Here is a 26,171-nt window from a genome sequence, read left to right as displayed (position 1 = left end):
TAAATTATATTAAAAACAAAGATAATATTCAAATCTTATTTCTCAATTATATTACTACATTTTACTATCATCTATGCTCTTGAGGTTATTTGCTTATTGTATCTGTACAGTGGAAATAATGGTGTGACAGTGTGCATCTCTTCCTGACTCTGCATTCTGTGACTTCACTATCTGTAGTCTGGAATCTGCTATGGTGGGAATATTTACACCACAGAAGCTGGCAACGACTACAAATCAGGGCTTATTTTATTTGGTAAATTGGTTCTTAATCATTTATCAGAACATCACTGCCTATCATTGTCCCTTCTTTAAAGATGATGAAAATGAGGACTAGAGAGGTTAAATGATTTGCCCAAGGCCACACAGCTAGGAAGTGGTGAAGCTGGGATTCAAGCCTGGTTTTTGTTAGTTTGCTTTGCTTGCTTTTTAAAAGAAAAATGTATTTCCAAAGCCCACATGCTTTCCAGTCAGCTACCCTCCCCTGAGGTAGGAAAGTTCAAGGCTGGGTAGGCCTCAGACATAAGCAGAAGAGCTTTCCCTTCCTCCTCCAGCTCCCTGCCCTTAATGTACAAGGCCAATTCCCTACCTGCCCGCTCCCAGGCATAGCGGTGGTCATTCCTTTCTAGTCTTATTATTCCAACCCAGTCTTGGAGATGCCTTTGATCATTTATCTTAACTTGATAATTCCGTTACTGTCTTGCCTGGGGTCCATTTGTCCAGTATCCCTTCTTCCCAGAATCTCCTTTCTTTTTTCCAAGGTTAAGACTAAACCTATCCTTTCCAATACCCATCCTTACCTGTACCTATTTTCTGTTTTACTGATTTGAGAAGACCTGGCACAGTAGTTAAAGATTTCCTGAATTATCATGTAAACTTTTTATAGATGTAAACATACATATAGAAAACCATATATATCAAAAGTGTACAGTTCAAATTTTCACAGACTTGACACACCCATGGGATCCAGATCCACAGATCCAGAACCAGAACATTACCTTTTCCTCAGAAGCCTCCTCCTACTCCCTTTCATTTTCTATCTTCCCAAAGACAACCACGAATCTGGCTTCTAAAAGACATGCAACTCTTTTAATATTGGCAGATCTAGGACCATGTTGGGCCAGGTAGTCTATAAGTATTATCATCTGCTCCCTTTACGCGGGAAGGTAGTATCAAGACTCTTCTTTGGTCAATTTTGACTTCTTTTCCAATCCTGTGGAGCAATGACTAGAAACGAGTTCCAGTTCCAGTACTACCACTTAACCCTGTGACCTGGAAAATCCGTGTCTCCTCTCTTGAGCCTCAGCAATCTAGTCTATAAAATATGGACAAACACAATCCATTTGCAGGGATCCTATGAGAATCAAATGAAATCTCTCTCTCAAAGCCTGGTACAGTGTGCCTGGTATATAATAATGTAATAACTGTTTTTGTTGTTGTTGTTGTTTTCTAACTTTAGTCATTTTATTATTTGCCAATTCCAAGTACAGATACTAATTGTTGATTTCATTGTGTGCAGGCATGGCATGAGGGGTATATGTATATTATCCTGTTTATAACTCTGGCCAAATAAAATTCTTAAATTTTCTCATCTGCTCCTTCTCTCAGTCTTCATATCTCAGTAGTCAAAGGCATCACCATTAACCTAAAGATTTAGGTTCCAAATCTAGGCATTTTCCTTGATTACTGTCTTTCTCATACTCCACTCATCTAATTCATTAGCAGTTTTTGCTGACTCAAAGAAAACCCAAGTTAGTTCTCAATTTCCAGTACGTACGATCCTATTTTAAGCTGCTACGGTCCCTCACTTAAAAATCTCCAAGAAAGGGCTTCCCTGGTGGCGCAGTGGTTGAGAGTCTGCCTGCTGATGCAGGGGACACGGGTTCATGCCCTGGTCCGGGAGGATCCCACGTGCCGCGGAGCGGCTGGGCCCATGAGCTGTGGCCGCTGAGCCTGCGCGTCCGGAGCCTGTGCTCCGCAACGGGAGAGACCACACAGTGAGAGGCCCGCGTACCGCAAAAAAAAAAATCTCCAAGAAAGTGTAAGCTACCTGTGAACAGGCTCTGTGTGTTATTGATCACAGCTGTATCCCCAGGGCCCCAGTACCCAGAACAGTGCCTGGCCCTTAGTAGGCTTTTGCTATGTCTTGAATGAATGCATGTTGCAACAAACATTTGAAATGGGTGCTATTGCTACTTCCATCTTTTTTTTTTTTTTTTTAATGTTTTGGCCGGGCCTTGTGACATGTGGGATCTTAGTTCCCTGACCAGAGATCGAACCCGTGCCCCCTGCACTGGAAGGGCAGAGTCTTAACCATTGGATTGCCAGGGAAGTCCCACTATTTCCATTTTGTAGCTGGGGAAACAGGCTTGCAGTGGTTAAATAACTTACCTAAGTTCACACACAAATATCAAAACCAGGATTCAAATCCAGGGTCTAACTCTAGAGCCTGCTCCATTGTCCACTTTGCTGCCCTACTGAAATACACTGGCTTCTGTTGAATGGTTTTTTAGCTGATGTTAGGAGAAATTTTAGTTGAAATTCCCCAGTTCGAAAACTTTTCTTGAGAATAAAGTGCACGTGCCCCTTCACACAACCTTGTAGGCATAGCATGATTTGGCTTCTTCAGTCTCATCCCTCCTCATCGTCCTTTTCTCCCGGCATTCCAACCATAATGAAAACTATTCTCTTCCCAGCAAATACTCCCCCTCTCTCATCTTCTCTGGAAAACTTTCCCTGATTTCTCAATTCTGAGAGATTATAACAGGCAGTACTTTATCCCAGCTGGCAGGACTTTACTAAAATATTTGTTTATTTCTGTCTTTATTGTTCACTGCGATGTCCCAGTGCCTAAGAAGTGCCTGGAATAGACTGGGTACTTAATAAATATTTGTTGAATAAATGTATGAAAAGGTAAGGATTATTTTATCAATTTAGAGTTGGAAAAACTGTGGTTCCTAGAGGTGAGGTATTTTGCCCTGGGTCAGTCACTAAGAGGCAGAGCTGGGACTTGAAACTAGGGCTCTACACTCAGCCCCTGCAGAGCACGCCTGCGCCGCTAGGACTTCACTTCCGTCCGGTCCTATTAGCTCCGCTTCGTTCAGCCTGCGCCGTCTCCGAGACTAGTTTGACCCTCGGGCGGCCGCCGTAGCGCGTCGCCTCCGTTGCTGTGAGAAACGACCCAGGACCTGCGAGGGAGGAAAGACGTTTCCCGCCGGCGGGAGCTGCAGTTGAAGTGGCCAGGGGAGCTCGGAGGCGGCGGGGCACGGCGCAGCGGCACCATGGCGGACCAGTTTTATCTGGAAAATATAGACGAGTTCGTCACGGACCAGAACAAGATAGTGAGGAGCTAGGATTTGGGGAATGCGGGCGTGCGACTGGGGTCCTGTGCCCAGCGAGGGCGGCGGGGGCCTTGACGCCTCTGCGTGTGCCGCGTGGGGACTGGCCCAGGGGAGACGGTCCCCACGCCTGGTGCCCCAGGGCGAGCGATAACTCGCCGGCGAGGACCTGTGGCCCGCGCGCAAATCCGCGTCCTTTGGGTGGGCGTGCTGGGTTCTGTGCACAGGCCCGGGGCCCCGGAGGTCTGGGGCGGGGGCGGGGGCGGGGGCTGGGAGGAACGTTGGTTGATAATGCTTCTAAGGCGTCTCTACACCTGTCTGACGACGTGGTTGGCGTTTGAAGTCTCAAGTTTACAGTTGAGGAAACTGTGTTTTGACCGGGTTAAGCGACATGTTGTTTAACCTTCCGGCCGTCAGTTGGTTTCCTCCTCCTGGAAGTTTGGTATTGATACAGGCTTGGCCTGCCTCACAGGGTTGGAGTAAAGATAAAGTGAAACGATGGATATGAGAGTGCTTCGCAAATCGTGATGACTGAGGGCCTACTGTGAGCTTTGGATACACATTATTGCGTTTAGTCTCTACAGTGACCCACCTAGAGGTCGGTGGAAGTATCCCTAGAAAAGGCAGTTGAAGCAGAGGGACCAAATAATTTATTTGTGGTTAGTAGGGGATAATCAGTTTTCCAGCCTAGGTCTGTCTCTTTTGCTAGTGCTTTCCTCTACATCACACTGCCTTTACCTAACCTATATAAGTCTTCTAATTATTGGAAACTCAGCGTTTAGAATTGGAAGACTTTGAGAGGTGGGTGACAGGTTATAAGGCAGTGGCAAATGACAGGAGAGTTCAACGAAGGATGGAAGGAAGATCAAAGCTTGATGCCAATAGTTCCCAGTCTAACCTCTTGATACAGTATTCAACAACTTCACTCATTTCCTGACCCCCTTTACCACCTGTGCCCTTTAATGTTTGTATGGCTGCAACTTTCCTCAGAAGTTTCTGAGTTATACACTCCAAAGTAACCTAGCTTCTGGGTGAGTTTGAGGATAGTTTTTGGTGGTGGCCCCAAAAAAGGACAGAATGTGAAAAAAAGGGCCTTAGTAAAACAAGGAGTGTGAGAAAAATGAGATTTTTTTCTGTGTATATTCAGCCTTTCTTTTTAGATTCTTGCATTAATCTGTGATACAGACTTCTTAGTATTTGTAAGATAAATATCTGAGTCCTACTTGCCTAGGTGGATGGTTCTTGGCAAAACTGGGGTGGCATCTAATGTAATTTATAAGGCTTAATCGTCTAAGAGTAAGAATCTTTAGGAGCCCTTGGGACTGACCTGCACTCTGGAGTCATCTAATAAAACATTAAAAAAAACTCCTTCTTCTTGCAGGTGACATACAAATGGCTGAGCTATACACTAGGAGTTCATGTTAATCAGGCCAAACAGTAAGTACAATTTATTACTAATTTTAATCTGATAGGAATTTTTGGTTTTATTTGTTTGTTTTCTTTTGCTCTGTTAGCTTTACAGATAGTGTCTAGGTTAGAACCCACACCCCACCCACCCTGAGGGGGAATGGGAATGAATACCTTTTTTTACTGCCTTTAATGCTTTTGTCTATTATTTAGGAGATAGGTGGACTTGTATACAAATGTGTGGTGATATGTTTACTGGATTTATTTGTAGCCTTGCCCTCTGGTTAACATCACTTTGTTATTTCTGATTTATTAAATGGGCTAGCCAATTCTGTTTACATCTCAGATTTATATGTCTGTTATCTTATCTTCATTACATTTTCACATGTGCTCCTTAGGCCCATCTCTGGGTGTCATTGAAATAACTTCCATAATGAGGTCAACAGGTGTTTGACACAGGCTGTTTAACAGTATAAGACAGGGTAGAACTATTTAAGTGAAACTAAAAAGGGAGTGTTCAGGATGACACAGAGCATTGCCCTTCTTGAATTTTGCCCTGTCACCTTTCCTTGCTGAAACTTGTAGTCCAACTTGGGGCCAAAATGGAAGGGGCTGGCTTTTTGAATTAACTTCTTCACCTGAAAATGTGCAGGTGTTGTCTATGTCCAATGGGTAGGAATTGGTGAACAGGCTGAGAGCACATATATTGAGTTAAATACTCATTTTGTTTGCTTTATTCCTAAAGGTGGTTTGGTTTTTCCCTATTCCTTGAGTCATAGGAACATTCTGTGAGTCTTAAAAAAAATCCCTGATCTCTAGAATGGGTTGATTTGGCTTGATTTGGGTTGCTGTTTGGCAGATCTAGGAGTTTAATTTTGACTGTGATGTTTATGCCTTCAAGACCTGAAACTCTTGGCCCAGGGATGGGTTCGGACTGATTTTGACTATATGAGATTGCCATTGCTGAGACCAGTCCTGGCCCAAACCTAACAGGTTTAGGTAACTTTAGGATTAGACACCCATAAGAGTAATTATTTGTTATGGTTATAGATGTTTAAATATGAAATGAGGTAACTGTTACTATATAAGCCTATTGAGATTAAAGGTGCATATTGAGGACTGGAGATGAAATAAACTTGCCTGCAATTTTACTGTAGCTATAATTTTTATGGAATTATTTCCTATAATTTTTATGGAATTAATACGCTGTCTAGCCCCTGCCTGTCTACCAGTTTCATCCCATACCACTCTCTACGTCACTTATACTCTAGCCATATTTGCCTTTCTGTTCCTCAGATGTCTCAAGCCCATTCTCACTCAAGGAAACTTGTACCATTCCCTCTGCCTGGAATGCTCTTCTCACAGCTGTCCTCATTGTTCAGGTTTCAGCTCAAATTTCACACATTACTTATATAGCAACTCTTCCCTAATGCTCTGTTTCAGGTGTCCCTACTCCTCTCTCTCTGTCATGCACCCTGTTACTTTCTTTCATAATTATTTTTTTTAAAAACAGCTTTATTTACATATGTTTCATATACCATACAATTCACCCATTTAAAATGTACAATTCATTGATTTTTAATATATTTACAGAGTTGTGCAGTTAGCACTATAATTAATTTCAGAACATTTTAATCACCCCCCAAAAGAAACCCTGTATCTGTTAGTAGTCCCTCATCATTCTTCTCCCTCTACCCCCAAGCACTAGGCAACCACTAATACACTCTCCATCTATAGATTTGCCTATCCTGGACATTTCATATAAATGGAATCATAAGTAATTATTAATACGTAAGATTACTTATTAATAATAAGTAATCTTGTGTGTCTGGTTTTCTCCACTTAGCATAATATTTTCAAGGTTTGTCCATGTTGTAGCATGTGTCAGTACTTCATTCCTTTTTATGGTTGAATAATATTCCATTATATAGTATATTAGTTCTCTAGGGCTGCCATAACAGAATACTACAAACTGGGTGGCTTAAAACAAAAGAAATTTATTGTCTCAGTTCTGGAGGCTAGAAGTCCAAAATTAAGATGTTGGCAGGGCCATGCTCCTTCTCAAACCTGTAGAGAAAAATTCTTCTTTGATTCTTCCTAGCTTCTGGTGGTTTGCTAGCAATGTTTGGCATTCTTTGGCTTGTAGCTGCATAACCCCAGTATCTGCCTTCATAGCACGTGGCATTCTCCTTGTATGTTTGTATCTTCACATAGCCATCTTATAAGGATACCAGTTAGGCTAAACTGGGAGACAGATGAGACACCAGGCTTGGTGGCTCCTGTTTGGAACGCCTAACCCTTAGAGGCTCATCCTGGTTCCCTCCAGCCAATGTCAGCAGAGCAGAGTTCGAGGCACAGGAGCCTTAGGGTTACAAACACTGGCTTTGGAGGCCATGCATCCAGAATCAGAATCCACTCATTTAGCTGAGTTACCCACTTGAGTCACCACTCTTAGGTTCTGAGCTTCTGTCTCTGTTTGAAAAATGGGAATAATAAAAACATGTAGCTTCTAAGGTCAGGGTGCAGATTGAATTTTATGGAAAGTACTTAATATGTGCTCAATAAAAAGCAGTTGATACCATTAAAAAAACAAACAAACAAGAATACCAGTCATAGTAGATGAGGAGCCCACCCTACTCCAGTATGACTTCATGTTAACTTATTACATCTGCAAAGACCCTATTTCCAAATAAGGTCATACTCTGAGGTACTGGTGGTTAGGACTTCAACATATCTTTTTTGGGGGGACACAATTCAACCTATAACATATGGATATATAGCATTTCGTTTATCCATTCATCAGTTGATGGACATTTAGGTTTTTTCCACATTTGGCGTGTTATGAATAATGCTACTATGAACATTTGTGTACAAGTTTTTGTGTGGACATGTGTTTTCAGTTCTCTTAGTATACACCTACGATTGGAATTTCTGGGTCATATGTAACATTTTGAGGAGCTGAGAAACTATTTTTCAAAGTGGCTACACTATTTTACAATCCCACCACCAAGGTATGAGGGTTCTGATTTCTCAGCATTCTTGTCAACTCTGTTATCTGTCTTTTTAAATTTTAGCCATCCTGGTGGGTGTGAAGCAGTATCATTATGGTTTTGATTTGCATTTTTGTAATGGCTAATGACATTGATCATCTTTTCATGTGCTTATTAGTCATTTGTGTATCTTCTTTGGAGAAATAGCTATTCAGATCCTTTGCCCATTTTTCCATTGTGTTTGTCTTTTTATTATTGAGTTGTAAGAGTTCTTTATATATTCTAGAGACAAGTCCCTGATCAGATAATGATTTCTTTGCACTTCCTTGATGGTGCCCTTTGAAGTGTAAGAGTTCTTATTATTGATGATGGAGTTCAGTTTTTTTTTGTTGTTGTTGCCTGTGCTTTTTATATAGTATCTAAGAAGGCTTTGCCTAACCCAAGTAAACCATGAAGATGTACTTCTGTGTTTTCTTCTGAGAGTTCTGTAGTTTTAGCTCTTAAATCAATAATTATCACTTTATTTAACATTTCTATGTATCTTGTGCTTGTTATACTAAAAATGCTTCAGTCCTCACAATAAGAATACACTGTGTTGGTCCAAGCTTATTTATAAGTGAAGCCCTAAAATGTGTATAGGCTTACCTCATTTTGCTGTTCTTCACTTTACTGCACTTCGCAGATACTGCGTTTTTCTGTTTGTTTTTGTTTTTGTTTTTACAAATTGAAGGTTTGTGGTAACCCTGTGTTGACAAAGTCTGTGGGTGCCAATTTTTCAATAGCATTTGCTTATTGTCTCTGTGTCACATTTTGGTAATTCTCATCATGTTTCAAACCCTCCACCAACAAAAAGATGATGACTTGCTGAAGGCTCAGATGATAGTTAGCACTTTTTTTTTTTCTTTTTTTTGTGGTACGCGGGCCTCTCACTGTTGTAGCCTCTCCCGTTGCGCAGCACAGGCTCCGGACGCGCAAGGTCAGCGGCCGTGGCTCACAGGCCCAGCTGCTCCGCGGCATGTGGGATCTTCCCAGACCGGGGCACGAACCTGTGTCCTCTGCTTCAGCAGGCGGACTCTCAACCACTGTGCCACCAGGGAAGCCCGATAGTTAGCATTTTTTAGCAATAAATTATCTTCTATTTTTAAATTTATTTTATTTATTTATTTATTTTTGGCTGCATTGGGTCTTCATTGCTGCACGCGGGCTTTCTCTAGCTGTTGCGAGTGGGGGCTGCTCTTCATTGCGGTGCGTGGGGTTCTCATTGTGGTGGCTTCTCTTGTTGCTGAGCATGGGCTCTAGGCGTGCAGGCTTCAGTAGTTGTGGCTCGCTGGCTTTAGATCGCAGGCTCAGTAGTTGTGGCGCACGAGCTTAGTTGCTCCGTGGCATGTGGGATCTTCCCGGACCGGGCTTGAACCCGTGTCCCCTGCATTGGCAGGCGGATTCTTAACCACTGTGCCACCAGGGAAATCCCTATCAACCTTTTTTAACAGATGAGAAAACTGAGACTTAGAGTGCCCTGTCACCTTTTTTTTTTTTTAATTGATCTTTGCTATAGTTTCCTTCATTTCTTTTTCATTTATTTCTGATCTGATTTTTATGATTTCTTTCCTTCTGCTAACTTTGGGGTTTTTTTGTTCTTCTTTCTCTAATTGCTTTAGGTGCAAGGTTAGATCACCCTTTTTTCTTTTAACTATAGTGAGAGCATTTAAAGTTTCACTGCTGGCACTGAGAGCAGTGACTGGGCATGGTTGTTACTATTTGCTTGGATGCAATAAAGAAATATTTTTTCAGTTTTTAGCATATTTTAGGCTCTGTCATAAAACAGCAAACTTGACAGACAAGACCCTTCCCATCATTGACTTAAACAAGATAATTTCAGGTTATAAAAATGCTGTGAAGGAATTAGATTAGGGAAGACAATATAGGTATACACTGTGTTCATCGTATGGGAAAATTATGGGTGGAACTGATCAGGAGGGATGAGAAGATGCGAAGGTATAGTTAATCATGTGTGTAGGAAGTGCACCTTGTAAGAAGTCATATGCATTGTTACTCATATTTAAGAATACTTTGCGTGTTTTGTTGGTAAGGTGTTTGGCATAATCAAATTAGATGAACATGTCTTAGAGATTCAAAAGGTATGCAGAAATTTTTTTAAGAGTTTGTGCAGTTCTGACAATCTTATTAATATAAAAGAGAACTGGGCCTGATTTGGGGAGATAAGTGCACAGAGGACAGTGACTATGATGATACAAGCAAGACTGAATTGTTGATAAAAGACAGCGTGTTTCGCCAGCAAGCTCAGAGCATCTTGGGCATGGTCCCTTCCTACCATTTCTTCTGCTAGCCTGGTCCTAACTAGCATAAATAAACCAAAACGTTCATGACTCTGTGTTCCTCATCTTTCGTAACATAATTGCTGCTTGGAAGGACACACTAAAGAGAACAAGATAGAGGAATCAACAAAAATGTTGATTTTTTTTTCCTCAAGATGTGTATAGTCTAGTGGGGATGTCAGATACATAAACTAAGTAATTGAAATACGGTGTGCTAACTATAATAACAGATAAGGGATAGGTCCTGTTAGATGGCAAGGGTTCCCTGCTGGCCTAGTGGTGTTAGGGAAGGCTTCACATAGGAGGTGATAACTGAGCTGCTATCTTGATGAGGAATTAGGTGGATGAGGTCTGAGAAGAGCATTCTAGGCAGAAGGAGGGGCATACAGAAGAGCCAGGGGAACTGCAGAATGTTTCATAAGGCTGAAAATTGTGTGAGTGTGGGAGAATGGTGAGAGATACAGGGGCCAGAACAAGAAATGTCTTACATGTCACTGATAGACCTGTGGAGTTGCTCCTTAGGGGATGGGGTGCTACTGAAAACTTTTGAACAAGGAATAATACTTCAGCTAAGAATAATCAGCTACTTTTTAACAGCACTTAATGACTAATAGGTATCTCAGATTTAACATGCCCCAAAACTTAACTCCTAATTTCTCCCACATCGCCTCCTTCTCCTGCTTTTCTCTGTCTCAGTGAATGACAGCTTTATTCTTTGAGTTGCTTAATCCAGTCATCCTTGATTTCTTTTTCTCTCATACCCCACAGTCAGTCCATCAGCAAATCCTGTTGTTTCTCCCTTTAAGATGTCCCCAGAATTCATCCACTGATTACTGGCTCCATTGCTACCACTGTAGTCTGAGCCACCATCATCTCTAGCCTAGATGATTGCAGTAGCCTTGTAAGTGGTCTCCCTGATTCCTTCCTTGCCCCTTAACAGTATATTCTCCACACAGCAGTCAGGAATCCTCCCAAAAGGTGAGATCATGTTGTTTCTGCTCTAAACCTTCTGAGGACTTCCTTCCTACATAGAGCCACAAAGCCCTAAATGTCTGGTGCTTGGCTCTCTTCTTCCCTTCTTCCTTATTCAGCACACTCACCTCTTTTCCGTTCCTTGCACCTTGCTTACATTCTTGCCTCAGAACCTTTGGATTTGCTGTACTTTCTGCCTGGAACATTCTTCCCTGCGATATTCACATGGGCGGCTCTGTAACTTCCCGCAAGGAAGGAGTCCTTCCCTACTCATATAAAATAGCAAAACTTCTCAGGCACTCTCTATTCTCCTAATCTTTTTTTCCCCACATAGATTTACTACCATCTGACATATATTTACTTGTTTGTTTATTGTATCTCTCTTTTCTGCAGTGCAAACTCTGAATGGATAGAAACTTTGATTGCTTTGTTCTCTGCTCTATCCCCAAGGCATAGAGTATGAAGTAGCCACTCATTAAGGTTTTGCTGACCGAATGACTTGATTTGCATTTTTAAAACTTCATCTTGGCAGCCTTGTGGATAATGAATGGGAAGGTGGTGTGAGGAAGGCATTGACACTTGGAATTGAAATAGTCCAGTCAAGATATTTGGAGGGCATGGAGTCAAGAATTACTTGGGATGGAAAACTGACAAGATTTGGCAACTCACCGGACTGGGAAAAGTGAGGGATAACGACTCCCAGATTTCTGGCTTGGGTGGTTTGAGCAGATGATGTTGTTGTTGGGAATAAATGAAGCCATGGGGATGAATGAAATGGATCAAGGAGAAGATTTAGTAAGGTGACCAATCATCCTGATGTGCCCTGGACTGTTGGTTTTAGAACTGAAAGTCCATGTCAGGAAACCCCTCAGATCCAGGCAAACCCAGATCATTGGTCACTCTAATATATAGAGAGAAAAGATAGCTGAAGACAGCCCCAGCAGTACAGAAAAGGAGTAGGTAGTCAAGTACAAGTCTGTGCAGGAAATGGATCAGAGGCAGTTAGAGAGGTGGCAGGAGACTCAGTGAGGCATTGGATCAAGGAAGCTAAGAGAGTAGTCAACAGTGTAGGTTGAGTTTCCCTTATTCTTGCCAGAAGTATGACATGTCACAGAGGCTCGGTAAATGTTTCTTGAAATAAACGACACAAATGATGTCTCTTGGTTGATGTTTTTGTTAAACTGTAAGTTATTGAGGGGAATCAGCTTCTAAGTGGATCATAAGGATAAAAGTGAATTTAGGGAATGTTATAAAAGCAACATTATTTCTATATTGAGTGTTTGGCAGTCTCAGGTTAATGAATACTGGACAGTGTGAATAAGCTGTTACATTTGCAGTTTTGAAACAGCATTGATTCTGAATGATCATAAAATTGGAACTACAGAGCTGTACACTTACAATCATCTACATAGTGGTTCTTAACGTTCTGGAGTAATCCTTTTGCAAATCTGTTGAAAACCTTGAACCATCTCTACCCTCTCCCCTCTTTCCCTGCAAAAAAACACCTACATTTTGCTTACAGTTTTGAGGGATGGAGGCTTATGTTCTTTTTTTTTCTTTCTTTCTTTCTTTTCTTTTTGGCCGTGCTGCGAGGCATGTAGGATCTTAGTTCCCCAACCAGGGATCGAACCTGCACCCCCTGCATTGGAAGCACAAAGTCTTAACCACTGGACCACCATGGAAGTCCGGGATGGAGGGTTATGGATGGCCACAGGAATCCCAGATTAACAGAGAATTGCCAATCTTGTACAGCCCTCCCAAATTATACCTCAGGATAGAAAGAGGCCTAGAAAAACTAATTAATTTATCCAGGATCAAATGGCTAGATAGTGACTGAACTTATCCTTGATTGATTATTCTGTCCATTGTATGTCTTTGCCTCTTTTAGTGCAGGCTCAGTCCCACTTGACCAATTATTAGATTTCTTTTATTTCAGTTGCTTGGTCACTGTGCCAGCTCAATACAAGTTGACCCCAACCCCTATGTTCCATTCATCTTTTTTTAACTCTCTGTCCAGGGACAGAGCAAAAATATTCTGTAGAATATTTGATGGACTGTCAGATTTAATATATCTAACTTTTAAGTCATGAATTAAGAGTTGATGAGGTAAACTTTTACTAATGACTTACTTGTGCCTTTTGTTTGTAACAGGATGCTGTATGATTATGTTGAAAGGAAGCGAAAGGAAAATTCAGGAGCCCAACTGCATGTCACTTATTTAGTGTCTGGCAGTCTCATTCAGAATGGACATTCCGTAAGTTTGAGTTTAAATGTGTTTGAGCTATAAATAGTGTTATATAACACAACACAGGGCAAAAACAAGATTCAATATTATGGAAATTTTTAAAATCTACTTGAAGACGGTGATTATTTTGGATTTTTAGACTAAACCTAAAACTCTTGAGAAGTTTGGGTAATATCTCAGCCGTGATACAGAGACTATCGTTGCTGTGCAATTTTCCTAGGCAACAAGACATTCGGAACTGCTTCTCTTACTCCTCTTTCTTCCATTTGAAGGTATATTGGAGACAATGGTGGTTCATTTTCAGCCCGTTCAAATGTCAAGCCACAAACTCAGGTGTTCAGCAAGTACAATTTTTTTTTTTTTAAGTGAACTTGATTTTAATCTGAGCTTTCGTCCCAGAAGCTCTGCTGAGATAACTCCATTCCTTCTCCCATACTAGACTGATCCTTGGAACTTTGATAATTCCTCCTCTTTTGCTTCCTCCCCAAACTGAGGCACACCTCCTCTATTCTTACTTCCCAAACCTCTTACCTGAAGGTTCTTTTGCTCCCATAGCCACCAACCCTAGAGAATTTAGCCCAAGGATCAAGACTCCTTCTCAGAGATCCACTGATAATGTTTTCCTCTTCCCTTTTGACTTTCCCTAAGGTTCATAAATTCAGAAGCCAGATTTATCAAAATACTGACTGGATTTGTCTTGTATCAATAGAGTCCCAAGCATGTGAGATTCAAAACTGGAATGGCGATTTAGTAATTTACAAGGAGAAACAAAACTGCTAGGGGTATCAGATCCTTATATTCTCTGACTAGCATATTCTGTTCTTGTTGGTAAGCTGTTTGGCCAGCCAGATGTTAATTATGATATTTGCAAGTGTAGATGGAATCAGATGTCATTATATATCTGAAACCAGATTAAGCACACCTGATTCATTTGCTCTCAGAAATAAACCTGACCAGAATCCTCTCCCTGTATGGCCCTTGAATGGATTCTGCCAAAGTTTGCATCTGGATGCCTTCTTTTGTTTCCAGGGTTAATCAGCTCCCTCTGTCTCTTTCTTGAGTTTAGTCAAAGCCTTCCATTTAGTCATAGTCAATTCTTTACCTGGGAATCACTGTGTACCTTTAAAGCAGTGGTTTCTATTCTTTTTTTGGTCACTGATTCCTTGAGAATCTGAAAGAAAAATGCATATGTTGACATATTCATGAAATTTTCAGTGTTCACAGATCTTTTGAACAAGGGTCCAAGGTTAAGAATTTATGTTTTAAGATAAAGTTGTAGATTTTTATTCTAACCCATATGATAGAGGTTCTTAATTTCATATTCTTGCATGGTCTTTAGGGTTCAAGGGATTCTTGGGTGAACCCTTGAAAGTACATTCAAATTGTGTTCCTCAGTGCATTTTTTTGAGACCATTTTTCAAAAAGATGTGTAACCCATGATCAATTAAAAACTTCTGTGCTGTGGTTTGCTTGTATAAAGCCTTCTGTTTCTAAGTTTAAGAGGGCATTTAAATTCTGCCCAGCTTTTTTTTTTTTTTTTGCCCACCGTTTTTTAAAGCAGCAGAACACTTTATCAAATGAAATCTTGGAATCCTAAAATATAAAATATATTAAGAGTAGGGTTCCTGTGATTGAAGTGGTTGTGAGAATTTTAGAGCCCTGCCCTGTGGAACCCTGTAGAATTAATTACTGACCAAGTGTGGATGCTTATCCATGCTTTTTTCTTTTAAGAGAGCCAGGCTAAGAAAAGGCAGATTATTAAGCATAATGTCAGGTTTTGTTCTTATTCTTTCTCATTTCTTTTTTAAGTTTTTTTTTTTTTTTTGCGGTACACGGGCCTCTCACTGTTGTGGCCTCTCCCGTTGCGGAGCACAGGCTCCGGACGTGCAGGCTCAACAGCCATGGCTCACGGGCCTAGCCGCTCTGTGGCATGTGGGATCTTCCTGGACCGGGGCACGAACCCGTGTCCCCTGCATCGGCAGGCAGGCTCAACCACTGTGCCACCAGAGAAGCCCAATTTAAGTGTTTCTAGAAAGAAAAAAAGATACATAGGCTTTGTATGGGTTTTTAAACATACGAATAATTTCTATTTTTCCAACGATCATTATTGTAAAAAATGCTTGATAATACATAGAAAGTAAAAGCCTCCTTCTAATCTCATCCTGGAAAGTCTTCCAGAGAATTTTTGAAAATTTCAATGAAATGTTTGGTTGATTCTTTTAGAGGTTATTACTTGATCCATTCTTTATTAGGTCCCCCATTAGCTTTTCATCTAATGATTTTAGCTGAGATTGATTTTTATCATTGCCTAGATCATTAATTCACTAGGAGTTACAAAATAGTGATGTTCTAATTCTGTCATTCCTTCTGGATTTATTGGCTGGAATGTTTCTATAAAGAAGAACTTTCTCTCATCAACTAGCTATGTTTTCCCTTTTTCTTTTTTTTTTTTTTTTTTTTTTTTGCGGTACGCGGGCCTCTCACTGTTGTGGCCTCTCCCGTTGCCGAGCACAGGCTCCGGATGCGCAGGCCCAGCGGCCATGGCTCACGGGCGCAGCCGCTCCGCGGCATGTGGGATCTTCCCGGACCGGGGCACGAACCCGTGTCCCCTGCATCGGCAGGCGGACTCTCAACCACTGCGCCACCAGGGAAGCCCTCCCTTTTTCTTTAACTGATAAAAAGCTCTAGAGGCTTGTCCCCAGCCAGCCTCTGGGATTATGGATGCTGAACTCAACTCCTGTGTCCCCCTTAATAGGATCCCCCTGAACCATAGCTCTACTCTGGTCTACGTTGTTTTAGCACTGGCATTTCCACTGCGTTGTTTTTATGCATTTCTAATATCCCCTAAGGCAGCGTTTAGTCACAGTGAACTGTCTGGGCTGCGATATTTTCTCCTGAGGGTACCAATTATTGTTTTTAGGGCTCCTATTACATAGGTTTGAGTGATTAGTTTCTAATCTCTTTTTCTCATAAGCTCTGTAATTTTTATTGTACAATTTTGCAGAACATGACATTTTTAAGAATGCTTTTTTTAAGAGAAAATGCATTATGAAGACACGTCAGATTCCCAGTTCAAATTTACAATTATATTTTTTAAAAACTTACTTGATTTTATATTGTTCTTTTTTCTTATGTTGTGAATTTTGGTTGTTCCTAACATTAAAATAAATATTTATTTGCTTTAGCCAAATATATGAGATTTAGAAAAGCAAACCCAACAATTTTACTAACCATATGATGAGTGAAAACAGTTTAAGGTTTCTAGGTTATCCCGAGCATCACTCTGTTGCAGTTATAGAAATGTTTCTCTTTCATTATTACAGCCACATGCTCCTACATTGATAGATATACCTTAGTTTATTCAGCAGTCCCTTATTGATAGTTATTTGAGTTATTTACAATCTTTGGCTATTACATATAGTGCTGCAGTGAATAGCTCAGTGTATATGTGTCTTGTATGTTTTTGCCAGTGTGTTTTAAGGTTACGTTCCTAGAAGTAGGAGATATATAAACTTTGTTGGGTATTGCCAAATACCTCTCCATTTTTCATTGCTACCAGCAATGTAGGAGAGCATCTGTTTCTACACAGCACATGTGGTCCTGTTTCAGGGTCATCTGCATTTCTCTTCTGTGAACTGTTTCTTCATACCTCTTGCCGATTTTCAAAAGGATAGTTAGTCTTTATTTTCTCTATTTTAGAAACTATATATTAACCCTTTGTGATGTAAGTTACAGATATTTTTCCCACTTTACCATTTGTCTTTTTACGTTGCTTAAAGTTTTTTTTTTTATCATCCAAAAATGATTTTTTAGTTTTTATGGATTATTTCAGTTACTTCTGGATTTTGAATTATAGTCAAGAAACTTCCTCATTCTCAGGTTATATTAGTTTATAGAAGAATTCACCCATATTTTCTTCCTGTGCATACTATATATATGTGTGTTTCATTCTTTACATTTAGATCTCTGATCCATTTAGAATTTATTTTTTTTGTATGGTGTGAGAGTTCCAATTTTTATCTGGTTCCATATGATTATACAGTAATTCTCATTACATTACTTAGTAAAAAGTCCTCTTTTCCTCACACTAGTTTGAGCTGCTGTGTTTTTTTGAGCTTTGGGGGTTTTTTTGGTACTGATATCTACACTCTCACTTTCCCTTAACCTGATTGAGAAGTTTCAAAGTAAGCAAGTTAAAAATGAGTCTGACTTTATTAAACTGTAACATACATTTTCAGGGGTACCTAATGTTGCTGATTTCACATCCAAGTGCAAATGAATTTTTGGCAAGGAAACGTTAAAATTGCAAGTTGTACTACTTAAATACCAGTGAAGTGTTATTTTGTTACAGTGCCACAAGGTTGCAGTAGTGAGAGAAGATAAATTGGAAGGTAAGTATTATAGCGATCTAGCAAGTTTTTCCTTTTTTTAAAAAAATTTATTTATTTATTTATTTATTTATTTTTGGCAGTGTTAGGTCTAAGTTTCTGTGTGTGTGGGCTTTCTCTAGTTGTGGCAAGCGGGGGCCAGTCTTCATCGCGGTGTGTGGGCCTCTCACTGTCACAGCCTCTCTTGTGGAGCACAAGCTCCAGACGCGCAGGCTCAGTAGTTGTGGCTCACAGGCCTAGTTGCTCCGCGGCATGTGGGATCTTCCTAGACCAGGGCTCGAACCCGTGTCCCCTGCATTGGCAGGCAGATTCACAACCACTGCGCCACCAGGGATCCATTTTTTCTCTTATGGCATCAGTGTCATTAACATCTCATATACATTTAGCTGTTTTACTGGAGAGCCATGTATTCTTTCTATTAGTAATTTCTGAAACATGTTAAAATATGATACTACACTAATTTCCCATTTTTAAGGCCAATGGCTGCTGACATTAATAAAGCGCTTTTATCATGCGATTTCAAAACTGTGACAGACATGTAAAAAACTATTATGAATACCATATGGAACACCTCATCAACTGTCAAAAGACAATGGTCTCTAAATATTGTGTTGTATTCCATAACAGTTTTTTTAGGAAGAAAATTAAAGAATGCTTTTCTGAAGTCAGAAGAACTTAGTATAACTTCTAAATTAAATTTGTCTACCCATTTCAAGACTATTAATGCTACTGTTCTATTTTTTAATACCCAATTCAAAGGAATTTGGTAGTAGTCAGCCACATGATCTTGGATTATGTCTCAAGACAAAACCTGCAGTGTTGTACTTTGTATATAAAGATGCCTACCAGTGGAGTTGTTTTCTTATAAATTAACTTTGAGGTATTCAAAATGGCGGAAATGTCCAATATTTTCTTTCTGAATTCCCACAGTGGTAGATTTATTCATTCAGTAGATACATGGTGAGTATCTACTCTGTGTCAAGCTCTGTGCTAGGCACTAGAGACTTGGAACAAGTTAGGCATGGTCCCTTCCTTCATGGAACCTAAAATTTGTTCTTATGATGTTCTTTTCTGTATTTCCTCTGCAGACTCATCTGGTTAGTAGTATTTTTGTTATATAGAGTTTCTTTTTGTAAACTAAAGTTGAATTATATAAGCGAGACTTCTCAGAAATTACTTATTCCTCAGTTGCTATGTTTATATGCTAGAGTATAAGATTCTCCCCTGACTGGGGGGAAAAAAAAACACATCATAGTATCATCAATTATTCATTAATATTTACTGGGTGTCCACTGGATGAGTGATACCTTCACAGTACTGTACTTAGAACTGACTCACCACCACCTACCTTTCATAATGTCCTTGTCACAGACAGAAGAGTTGATATCATACTGTATATAATACTGTTTGGCCTTTTAGAGCTTTTTGGACCACCACAGATTACAAATGGTTTTAATGCAGAAGGGTTTCTTGTTAAACTCCCCACATGCTATGAAGTTTGTGTATTAACAGACCTCTTTTCCTGTTGACTTGTAGCAGTGAAGTCCAAGCTAGCTGTGACTGCCAGTGTACATGTGTACAGCATCCAGAAAGCCATGCTAAAGGACAGTGGGCCTCTGTTCAATACCGACTATGACATCCTTAAAAGCAACTTGCAGAACTGCAGCAAGTGAGCTCCTTAATGTTTCTTGTGGGCTTCTTTACGAATTGATTTTGTAAGATGTTTACACAGTGGCTGCCTCTTAAGAGTGAACGCCAAGTCTAGTAAAACCTCATTTATCTTGCAGTAAGACACATGCCTGGTTTTATTAGTGCATCATAAGGTGAAAAATAGCAGCTACAACCCATACTGAAAACCTCAGTAGACTCCCCATAAATCTATTTCTCATGTATTTATCCTGTCACTACTACCAGAAATGTTGTTTGTTGGGCCCCCTCATTACTCCTTTACCCCAGTCTCTGCTTGTCTAAATCCTACGCGTCTGTCAAGAGCCAGTTCAAATGTTATCCTTCAAAAAACTATTCCTAACTTAATATTCCTCTACCTTCCATCCAAAATCAGTTGATCTTCCACAGCCAGGATCAGATCTTGTTCATCTTTTGTATCTTTCACAGCACAGGGAGGAGGTGGACTATAATGCACATGGGTTTTGGAAATTGATGGTCATGGGCTTGATTTTTGGCTTTGTTGCTCATGGCCCAGGAGCTTTGGACAAGTTACTTAAACTCTTTTGAGCTTTGGTCAAACGCCTACTTTGTATGGAAGGTTCAGGCCAGATCCCCAGAAATATAGTGAACACCTACTACTTTGATAGGTACTAAGCAGAATAATTTGAATTAATTCAACGAAGATCTGATGAGTACTTGTGACATGCCACATACTATAGAGTGAATATGATCCATTACCTGCTTGATGATCCTATGGGAGGCAATTACAGTATAGTGTGACAGTGCTACAATATGAATAAGAGTGTGGGAGGATATTGGGGGACACTCATCCCCCCTTTTTGGTTGGGGTGGAGTGAGGAGTCGAGACAGAGGTGGCTTCTTGAAGGGTACGGCATTGAAGTTGAGGCCTGAAGGCCTAGTAGAAGGAGCCAGTCAGAGGGAAGTGGGAGAGTAAGGACAAGGCTGAGAGAACACGTGGTGCTCGTGCAGAACCGCAGTAGTTTTCTATGGCTGGAAATTAGAGTGAGAGGCAGAAAATAATGATGCAAGGAATCAGACTCTATGCTTGACTACTAGGATAAAGAGTTGAGACTTTATTCCAAGGGCACAGGGGAGCCACTGAAGATTTTGAAGCAGATGATTGAAACGATCAGAATTGCATCATAAAAATATCACTCTATCATGGTGAAAATGGATCTGAAGGGAATAATCTGAAGGCAAGGCCATCAGGAAGGAGAACTGTTGCAGTGATTCATGGTGGAGATGATAGTTACCTGACGCATAGTAGTGGTGTTGGAAATGGAGAGGTACAGAGGTTAAAGGGCCATACCATCAAAACCTGGATGGTGTGGTAGTGGTTAGGGACCAGGAGAGTATGTATGGTGGGGATGGGGGCGGGGTTCATGGTGTTAAGGATGATGGCCATGTTTCTGGCTTGAATTGCTGGATGGATAATGGTACCATCATTAAGAAGAGGAACATATGAGGAGGAGCAGGCTTTGGGAGAAGGGAAAAATGATGAATTGGCTTTGGACATGTTGAGTTTTAGTACCCAACTTGGGGAGTCCAAGTGGAGGTGTCCTTTGCAATAGATAGGGGAGTCTAGAGCTAAGGAGAGAAATCTGAGGGTAAAGAGAGAGATTTTGGAATCAGAGAAAATAGATAATTAATTGGGCTACAGCAGTAGATACAGTCATGCAGAGAGAATGCATAGACTGAAAGAAGGGCAGAAAGTTATTAAACTCTAGCCACAGTTACTAGCTGTGTAACCCCTTGGGCAAATTATTTAATCTCTCTGCTTGAGTTTCCTCATCAGTGAAATGAAACTAATAAAATTAGTATCAGCCTCAGGGTTGTAGAGGATTAAATGAATTAATATATGTAAAGCACTTAGAACAGTGCTTGGCACACAGTAAGCACTATTTAAGTGACAGCTGTTTTTTAAGGGGTGGGCAGAAAAGAGGGACCTAAGAGGGAGCAGCCAGAGATAAGAGGAAAATCATGAGAGTGTCTGGAGTTCTAAAAACTAAGAAGAGAGTTTCAAGAAGGAGGGACTGGTTGACAATATCAAACCTTGCTGAGAAGCTGAGTAAAACAGGAACTGAAAAGTGATGGCCTTAGTAAGAGCAGTTCCAGTGGAGCAACCAGCTTCTGGTCAACTGGGTAGGTCAGGATATAAGGAAGTGAGACAGCAGATAGGGACAACTTTCCAGGAAATTTGACGGTAAGATGGAGGAAAAAGAGGTAACCTGCTACAGAGGAATTGAGGCTCAGGGAGGATATATGTACATATTTATTTATTTATTTATTTTTTGCGGTACGCAGGCCTCTAACTGTTGTGGCCTCTCCCGTTGTGGAGCACAGGCTCCGGACGCACAGGCTCAGCCGCCATGGCTCACGGGCCCAGCCGCTCCGTGGCGTGTGGGATCTCCCGGACCAGGACACAAACCCGTGTCCCCTGCATCGGCAGGCGGACTCCCAACCACTGCGCCACCAGGGAAGCCCTATACGTTTTTAAAGTTGAGAATGCCTTGAACTTGTATTATTAGGAAAGAGCTATAAAAAGAAGAAATGGTTAAAGATACTCGGGGGGGATGGGATAACTGATAAAGTTGGGTCCTTGAGGAGAAATAGGTATAGGATTGCCAAAAAAAATTTCTGTAAGTTCCATGAGCATAGGGATCATGTCTATTTTGTTAACGACTGTATACCCAAAATGGTGCCTGGCAAATGGTAAGCATAAAGTAAATAATTGTTGAGTGAATTAATGGTAGACATTGGTTCTTTTTTTTCCTTCAGCTCAAAACCTTGAGTATAATAGACACACAAATATTTATTAGATAAATAATGAATATACAGCTAAAGAGTAATTTATGTCTGGTGTCTTTTAGGGAAGGATTATAAGAAAACATTAACACCCAGATATGTTTATGTAAGTTGTATTATTAGATTTCAAAAATAATCTGTATTAAAATCTAGTGGTATGTCAAACTCTAAAAATCAATTCTGTTGTATCTAGTAAGTAAGCAAACAAGAATAAAAGTGACTCAAAAGTCCACAATGAAATTTGCATAGGGACCGCTAAGATAAACATGGCAAGTACAAATGTGATAGTAGGAAGCACTTTAATGAAACTTTACTTAAATACTTAAAGTATCCTCGGTAGAAATGTGAGGAATTTATCTCCAGTAAAGAAGTTTGTATTTGGTCCTGAGAATCATGGGCCAACTGAGATCTGACACATTGTTTCATGTGTTTTAAGAAGTGTTGTGATAGGAAGAAAGTTGAAATTTTAGATTGAGCAGATTCTTCTCTCTTCGGACATGTTCCCAGCCTAACCTGGTCTCTTCCTCATTGCCAATTCCTGGTCCTGACCCTAAGGTGTGGAATGTAGACCGAATGGAGAAAGAGTTGTCTCGGGGCCAACTTTAGATGTTGACAATGAAATAAAACATTGCTCTCTTTCCCTGTACATGGAAGCACTGCAGGGCCAGAGAGGAAGAGTGGTGAGTGAAAGGAAATGATTTCCGTCTGTTCTTAACTCTGATGCACAAAATATTTGTGTTAATGTGGAGTTTTCTATGTGGACTGTAATAAATCAGTGGAAGGTTTTTGGAGCTGTGGACTCTAGCTCAGGGCTGTTCAGCCTAAAGTTACTTCAGAAATTAAGTGATATTATCAGGGATTTTTTATTTTAGGCCAGTTAATCTCAGAGTTGTGCCTGGTTGATCTGTAAGATAATTGCTATCACCACATAGTTTCTTAACCTCCATCTTCTCCCACCCCAAGTTGAGATGATACACTAAAGAAAGGAGAGAAGCCAGAAGCCTCACTTTCAGTGACTTAAATAATCTTTCTTTCAACCTGTATTTTCCTGTGCCAGGTCTTATACTGGGTGCCTGAAATATAAAAGGTGAATAATATACTTACCTTCAAGGAGCTCTTACCTACCCTCAATAAGCAAAAGACTGAGGGAAATAAAATGTTCTTCTTTGTTAGGAAACGTTGGAAAACTTTGCTTTAAGTACAACTGTTAGACAAGGCTGGATCAGTTACCCATTCACAATGTAGAACATTACATTATGGATTTTTGTGAAACAGGCGCATTTACAATTATTAGAGAAGAAGAGATGAATGTTCCCTTTAATACGTCATGCAAATTGTTCCAAATTTCTTCACTTGGCTATGGGCATACTTGTCTGGTGCTCTTAGTTGGGATTATTATAAATTATTAAATAAGTGACTTTAAAGGACCACAGGTTATAGAAGCCAGTGGCTCTGTTCCCAGCTTGTTCCATGTTTTAAAGCATGATCCATCTGGCCAGGAGAGTTGCCAGGAAATTTGTTAATATTTAAAGCTCTTAATTTTGATTCAGTCAGTATTTATGGTATTGCTAGCCCTATATGTTGAAGGTCTTTAAAAACAAGAGATAACCATTTGGTTTACCAAAGATGGTGAAATTACTAATGTTTTATTATTGTTTGGTGTATTCTTACTATTTTGAATTAGGATGCTTTTTTCAAAAAAGCAAAAATACCCATATGGCTTGGTAGAAGACACCTTCCAATCTTAGTTTTATTACTAACAAGATGTATAATCTAGGACTTCACTCACTCCTCTCCAGTACTTGTTGCACAAACTAATTTCTAAAATCCATTCTACCCAATAAAGATGTTAAAAAATAAAAAAAATAAAATAAAATCCATTCTAGTTCTAAAATTTTCTTATTTTACAGTATTAGGGTTAGAAAGTATTGTGGGGAAGAAACAAGAGTTTAAAAATAAGGTTTGATGTTGACATCAATTAATTTAATGTAACATTTCTGTCCTCAGGTTTAGTGCCATCCAGTGTGCAGCTGCCGTCCCTAGAGCTCCTGCTGAATCCTCATCTTTTGAAAAGTTTGAGCAGTCAGATCTTCCGGTATCACCTGAGCCACAAGCTAGTAATGAGTTGACCACCAATGGTCATGGCCCACCTATCCCCAAACAGAGTTCCCAGCAGCCCAAAGGAATCATGGGCATGTTTGCTTCTAAAGCTGCTTCTAAAACCCAAGATGCCAACAAGGAAACCAAAACAGAGGCTAAAGAAGTAACGAATGTAAGTCTTCTTTAAAAATATGCTTTTACAGCTCAGAATGGGTAACTAGAAAAGCATTTAATAATTCCAGTGGTAGTAGTTTAATTATTTAAGGTTCTGATATTTAGTTCTGTTTTTTCTGCTTTAGTGTAAATCCTTTAGTTCTTGATACTCTCACCTGAAGTAGTCCTTTTTCTTTCGATAATGCTTCTCACCAAACCTCAGATTCTCCTGTAAAATGTAATGCCTGCCCTGTACACATCATAAGATTATTGTGAGACCCAGTTGAAATAATGCAAAGAATTGTATATTAGCAGTATGTTATTTGGGAACATCTATATTTTGGGCTTTGCCAGTGTATTTAACATTCTCATTCTATTTAATGAATTTTTCTTGTTTTTTTCTTTCATCCCTTTCCTTAGTTTTTTATTGTTCAGTCATCTCAACTAACTTAAGTGCGTTGACTTAAGAAAAGTCTCATACTATTAAAAATAATCTAGAAAAGCATAATTATTGCCATTATTATTATTATCATTATTGTCATTTTAAAGCTTCCACTTTGGGAAAGGAGAGGAGAGGGAGAGGGAAAGCAGTGACAATTATAGGACTCCTACTGAGTGCCAATAGTTTGGTCTTTGCTTCAATCCTCTTATCGCTTCTGTGAGGGAGACATTATCATTATCATCTTGCTAAGTAATTTGGATGTCATATTGCTATTAGGTGGTGGAATCAGCATTTAGCATTCCAATTAGGATGATTACAAATGTAATGTTTTGGAGGTTTTTCCCCATTTTGTACCATGTTGCCTCTGATGTGTTTTAATTCTGTCAAACTAAGTAGTTTTTAAATGTACTCTAAAGAAGTTTAGACATATTCATAAATAATAATTTTATAAAAACCGGGGAAAACTAAGCTTTGGCGATTAACACCAAATACAATCTGGTCTGGATTTGTTCTTATATCTAGTGCCTACACGTTTTAGCATAATAATATAGAGACTGTATGATCATGAGAGTGTGCTTTTCTATTGAAGAGATTTTTTGACTGCTACTTGAAGAACAGCCTAAACATTAGAAAAAAAAATCATGTGTGTTTTGTTTTTCTATGCTTTTAGGCATCTTCGGTAGGCAACAAGCCAACAGGGAAAGGGAATGCGATAAGCAATTTTTTTGGAAAAGCTGCTATGAGTAAGCATGTTCTTACCTTCCTTTGACTAATATATGAATGTTAATGTAATAACATTATATCTGAGGTGAAAGCCACCTTGTCCAGTTTTTAACCTATCTAACACACTACCATGTGGCATTCCCGCATCCTAACATAAACTTGTAGTATACAGATCTATATGTTGATGAATATAACCAACTGGAACAATAGATTTTATGGGTGAGCTGGGTTCAGTCGAGATATCCTGGAGGGTAGTTTACTTATTTCTATTTTTACTTCCTGCCTTGAAAAGAGAATTAAATATTTGTTTTATAGTGTTCTTGAAAATGGGTGTTAAAATAAAAGAGAAGTTTATTTATAATGGCCATTTATAAATATTTACTTTATGAGAAAGCAAATCTCCTTTATTTAAAAAAATATATTTAACCATTGTAAAGCAATTATACTCCAATAAAGATGTAAAAAAAAAAAATATATATATATATATATGAGGATTTTTTCATATAGAAAGAACCGATAACTACATATTTTTGTACTTCTCATATCAAGTACACATCCCCCGGGGGTATGTGGCTAGAACACCAGG

The 26,171-nt window shown here is 39.7% G+C and overlaps 1 protein-coding gene across 1 annotated transcript in view; it reads left to right on the top strand.

The window, feature by feature from the left end:
• The first annotated feature begins 3,244 nt into the window (after positions 1-3,244).
• Positions 3,245-26,171, top strand: part of POLD3 (DNA polymerase delta 3, accessory subunit) — a 39,424-nt gene continuing 16,497 nt past the window's right edge. The window contains exons 1-7 of the mRNA XM_065882131.1: positions 3,245-3,338; positions 4,717-4,772; positions 13,192-13,294; positions 17,637-17,676; positions 19,210-19,342; positions 24,175-24,439; positions 25,533-25,605. Of these exons, the coding sequence (XP_065738203.1) occupies positions 3,279-3,338; positions 4,717-4,772; positions 13,192-13,294; positions 17,637-17,676; positions 19,210-19,342; positions 24,175-24,439; positions 25,533-25,605 (730 nt within the window). The 5' untranslated portion in view covers positions 3,245-3,278. The remainder of the gene's footprint in view (positions 3,339-4,716; positions 4,773-13,191; positions 13,295-17,636; positions 17,677-19,209; positions 19,343-24,174; positions 24,440-25,532; positions 25,606-26,171) is intronic.

This window comes from Phocoena phocoena, chromosome 8 (assembly GCF_963924675.1).
Source record: "Phocoena phocoena chromosome 8, mPhoPho1.1, whole genome shotgun sequence".
Classification (NCBI taxonomy): Eukaryota; Metazoa; Chordata; class Mammalia; order Artiodactyla; family Phocoenidae; genus Phocoena; species Phocoena phocoena.
This window is presented reverse-complemented; position numbering and strand designations above follow the sequence as displayed.